Source organism: Plasmopara halstedii (assembly GCF_900000015.1).
Source record: "Plasmopara halstedii genome assembly, contig: Scaffold_262, whole genome shotgun sequence".
NCBI classification, from domain to species: domain Eukaryota; phylum Oomycota; class Peronosporomycetes; order Peronosporales; family Peronosporaceae; genus Plasmopara; species Plasmopara halstedii.
Genome location: NW_020187183.1, coordinates 153,259 through 157,936, shown reverse-complemented (window position 1 = coordinate 157,936; position 4,678 = coordinate 153,259). Strand labels below are relative to the sequence as shown.

The 4,678-nt window shown below is 45.0% G+C and overlaps 2 protein-coding genes across 2 annotated transcripts; one reads left to right on the top strand and one right to left on the bottom strand.

The window, feature by feature from the left end:
• Positions 1 to 603: 603 nt before the first annotated feature.
• PHALS_04479 (opacity protein) lies at positions 604 to 1,548 on the bottom strand (the record flags this gene model as incomplete). The annotated part of the gene is made up of 1 exon (XM_024722292.1): positions 604 to 1,548. The coding sequence occupies one exon, from the start codon at positions 1,546 to 1,548 to the stop codon at positions 604 to 606; it is 945 nt and encodes a 314-aa protein (XP_024573383.1).
• An 892-nt stretch (positions 1,549 to 2,440) lies between these two features.
• PHALS_04478 (Pleckstrin homology-like domain) lies at positions 2,441 to 3,712 on the top strand (the record flags this gene model as incomplete). Its single annotated transcript, XM_024722291.1, has 2 exons — positions 2,441 to 2,490; positions 2,575 to 3,712. The coding sequence occupies 2 exons, from the start codon at positions 2,441 to 2,443 to the stop codon at positions 3,710 to 3,712; spliced, it is 1,188 nt and encodes a 395-aa protein (XP_024573382.1).
• Between the last annotated feature and the right edge of the window lie 966 nt (positions 3,713 to 4,678).

Sequence of the window (4,678 nt, the reverse complement as noted above, 5' to 3'; positions counted from 1 at the left end):
CCATAATGGAGAGGTCCGTAGGACGTCAGATAACCTATTATTGCATGTAGTAGAAAATGTATGCATAGTAAAATTTAGATTAATTCAAGCGTTAATTTTTAATTGAAAAACAAATGGAGTTCTTAGTTATTGTGGAGGCACTACTTGGTGAACCCAATCGTTGTGTGTTGAGTGTAGTCTCTCTCTTTAGTGCAGCGCACACCTCAGAGCAAGGGAGAATAATATACTACTTCAGATTTTGGATTAAGACGACTAAATAATAGTTGCAGCTCAGTTATTATGCCAGCGATGAGTCAAAGTTTTGAGCGGCGCTATAGGGGTGTACGATAGAATGATGAAGTAATTTCATCAATTGTAAGCAATCGAGCTTGAACACTACAGAATTACTCTCGCTTTTGACGCTTCTTCGCGTAGTTTATGGTTTGGCAATGGATTCAGCTTTTCACACAAAATAGAAAAACCCGACGTCGACGCAAGAGCGGCAATAAAGCGTTAGTATTTGGCAATTAAGCAAAAACTAAAAGCATGATTTACGTATTCAGTAGAAAACTAGGGTTGTACAAAAAAAGCGAGGCATCCTTTCCTTGACATCACTCCAGCTTTCTACTCACAATGCTTACCAGAGGGAGAAGTCTGGTGCATCTGCTGTGGTTCATCAGAATATGGCTCTAACTGAGATGGATCGTTTGATGAATCAACCAATGTCTGGGTCGTGTTAGCAGTTAGAGTCTTGATCGGTGGAGGTGTTGGGGCATTGCTTGGTGGAGGTGTTGGACCATCGGTCGGTGGAGGTGTTGGACCATCGGTTGGTGGAGGTGTTGGACCATCGGTCGGTGGAGGTGTTGGACCATCGGTCGGAGGAGGTGTCGGACCATCGGTCGGTGGAGGTGTCGGACCATCGGTCGGTGGAGGTGCTGCAGCATTGGTCGGTGGAGGTGCTGAAGCACCGGTCGGTGGAGGTGCTGACGCATCGATCGGTGGAGTAGGTGGAGCATCAATTGTGTTATTTTTTATCGCATCTGCAGCGGGAGCTGTAGTTGCATTGGTCGCGGAAGCATTTTTCGCAACGATTGCAGAAGCTAATATTGCATCGGTCGGGGGTGGCTGAGGTGTATCAGTCGGAGGAGCTGCCGGCGCATCGGTGGGTGGAGTAGTAGAAGCAGCGGTCGGTACATCAGCAGGAGCGTAAGTTGGTGCACCATTCGTATTAGGGGTCTCTGTAGCCGGTGAAATGGCCAGGCAAGTCGCTTGAAGTTTAGAAACCTCCTCCTTGAGAACAGTGTTGTTACCAACGATGCAGTTGGTCAAGTTAAAGTTCGCGCTTCCAACAAGAGCCGACAAAATAGTCTTGCACGAGTCCGCAGTGCATAAGGCCTTGATGTTGTCAGGCGCTGAGGCGGCTTTTTCAATCGCTAAATCCACGGAGCCGTCTAACGCAGCGCTAAACTTGTGCTGCGTCATGCAGGACACAAGTTGCGTACTTACATTTAGACCCTCATAAGCTTTGACTAAGACATCGTTGTTACATGTATCAAGAGCGTCCGTCATGCCGAATACTAGAAAGGAAAAGCTCGCCAAGCTGCGCATGACGTCCGATGGGTTCTTAGTGTTCCTATAAATGCCTTCCTAAAGACCCGTATAAGGTGGCAATGAGAGCTCTCTGCCAAACCATAGAGACGGTAACAAGTCAGATGCATCGAGTCATCGATGTGTACAGCGCTTGGAACCATATGGACGTCACGAAAGAGTCAAATTGCAGCACGTTGTGACGATCTGGCGGCACCTCTACCGATAGCAACGGTGATATACGTATTTAGAAATGCGAGTCATAAATTTTGCGTGACTACACATATTGTAAGCTGTAGTGGAATATTATCTTTTTATTATTTTTCATACTTTTTTGCTTCGCATGTTGTCTGTAAAAATGTGTCTGCGTTGCATACTTTCAAATAGAATAATGAGAGAATATATGGTAATGGAGCCGCGAGTAACCGATCAACGATAATCGGCACATAACGTTTCACACACGCGCGATGCCTCTATCAAGCATCATAAGTTGTAAGAGCTTCGCACGAAACCTACTGTAAACATACCTATTTAGGATGCATTTTATGCACAATAATCATCTAGTATACGTGTATACTAATATCTTAAAATTTGACTGGCAAAAAACTGCTTGTATATCTGGATTTTCAGACAAAAATCACGTCACAAAAAATATCCTTCGTCTTAAAAATAGTAATAGCTAAGCAGTTACAGACATACCACAACCGCATCAGCAATCCTAGATGCCGCCATAGAATGTCGAGACCATGCGTCAAGGCACGAAACTGCCGATTCACAGGCATCACCGTCTCGGATATAAAGATGCCATCAATGTTAACTTGCGTCATTTTGCGATTCACCAACAACGCTGCTAGAATCTAACGACTTGTGGAAAATGCTTGAACTTCAAACTCCAATGCAGACTAAGGCTTTTAAAGTTTTTTGGTAAGTGGCGGTCTTGAAACTTTAGCTTTTGATGTCATGTATTACTTATTAAAAGCCTGTACGATGAATGACACTATCTCGTAGGCACAAAGCGGAAGTGCAAATGGTGGAGCGTCCAAATTATCAAGCGCCTGTGGTTGCCATTTCACAACCATCACTATTAGGAGGTCATGAAGAATTTGTGTTGCAGTACCCTGCAAGATTGGAGCCACCGACCAAGCGGAACATCGAGCGACATCGATTTACTATTCGACATGGCAAGAAGCGACGGATATTCCAAGCGCCTGATGCTGCCACGTTCCATACGTGGCTTTCAGCCATTGAGCATGCACTAGAGTCTAAAAATGGTACAGAGCACAGTATGTCCCCCGATTCGCAAAATTCGACCCGTTCTCTGACTGGAAAAGTCTGCAGCCAAGACAGTCATGCCTCACGTTCTAGATTCACAACGCTAGAGCTATCGTGCTATACGCGTGATCGGATCAATCGCAAGTTGATCAGGCTTCGTCGTCCTGCCGCGACTATACCTAGTCTTGCTGAGATCAAAGCTGATCGGTATGCATCTGATCGACCAAATGAAAACGTGAAAATTGAGGGCGAGATAGGAGAAAGGAATGAAAAAAAGTTTGTGGAATTCGCGACGGAAAAGTTAACCAGCATCACAAACGTCAAGGATGAGGTGTTAAAGCCCTTCACTGCTGTCTCAGTCCGGTTACCATCCGTATCTGACGACATGGATCTCGCAGTTAATAATGATGAGGACCCTGGTGATGTGTCGCTGACAAGCACTGCATCTGAAGCTGTGTGTAAAGACGACTCTGGCGACATCTCCGACACAACAGAACATAGTACGATCAATTCGGAGACCTCTGTGGAGTTGCTTAACTCGAAAGTTCCTTTGGCTGATGGTGTGCCCGAAACCACTGTAACTAGTGATGAGGATAAACCTGATGCAGACGACTACTTACAATCCGCAATTGATTTAAATTGTGCGCACAAATGGTTCCCACTTAACCCAGACAACTCCAAGTTGATTTGGCAGCGTCGCTCGCTTTATTGCCAGGGGAAGGGTGATTACCATCCGAGCCCCAAACGACAATTTGCTAAGCAATGGATTCCACATGATGTAAGCAACTCTCGTCCTATCTGGATTCGACGAAGCGAAAACGGCTTGAGTCAATCGGATTCTCGATACAAAGCGACGCCACACTTTTGTAGATGAATGCCTTCGATTTCAAATAAATTAAATACCAATAAAGTCGGTGCTATGTCGTCCCAGCTGGAAACGACGCTACTCCCATCGCCGAATCTTCAATGTTACATTTGTTTAACTATAGCGAACAGCGCCGCCATCAGGAAGAATAAGTCACATTTACTTTTTACTATGCCGTATTAAGCGCCTGCAAGTTTATCTATTGTGCTCTAGCACTTTGATACACGGGCATTACTTCCATTTAAGATAGTAATCATATGGCACCGCTGGAAGACGAATCTTGCCCAACGATCCAAGCCAACTAGAAAATAAAAATGCGGAAGGGCGCCAATTTCGTATGAACCGGCGCAACAAGAAGAGATAGTGAAAGTCACTTTCTCGTTATCACATTGTAGAACAAAGAAGACAATGAACTACATTCTTACACTCCTGCAACTAATTCTGGTAAATCTACACATGTTAGCGAGGAGGAATCCCAAATCATGCTGGATCAGGATTTGAAGTGGATGCAAAGTCAGGCGACCTAGCCAAACTTGTGGAACGTTAAGTCCGCTTGGAGGCGTCGCAAGGCCGACCGGGAAGGCCAGGGTCGGGCGCTTCGAGACAAGAGACGTTAAAGAGGCAAGCAATAAAAAAAAACGCCGCCAAGGACGGGGTATAAGCTTCGAGATGATGTAGCCATACTATAAATTGAGTGGCACGGTTGGCCAAGGGCCGAGTGCAGCGGGGCTGCCGTAGCTTTGCGCTTAAAGGGAAGCGTAAGTTAAATCACCGACCTTTCGTTCTATACTTAGAACAAGTACGAGTTTAGCGGATCGCCATTCGCTACTCCACGAGTAATTACAACCTTAACCCAAGGCTAATTAACCCTTTCGTTTAAATTAAAAAAATATATTCTTATCTGCGGCAAAAAGCGCCTAATTTTGAATGCATAGATTTTCCTAAACTTGTATAGTAAAGTCTAAATACATGTAA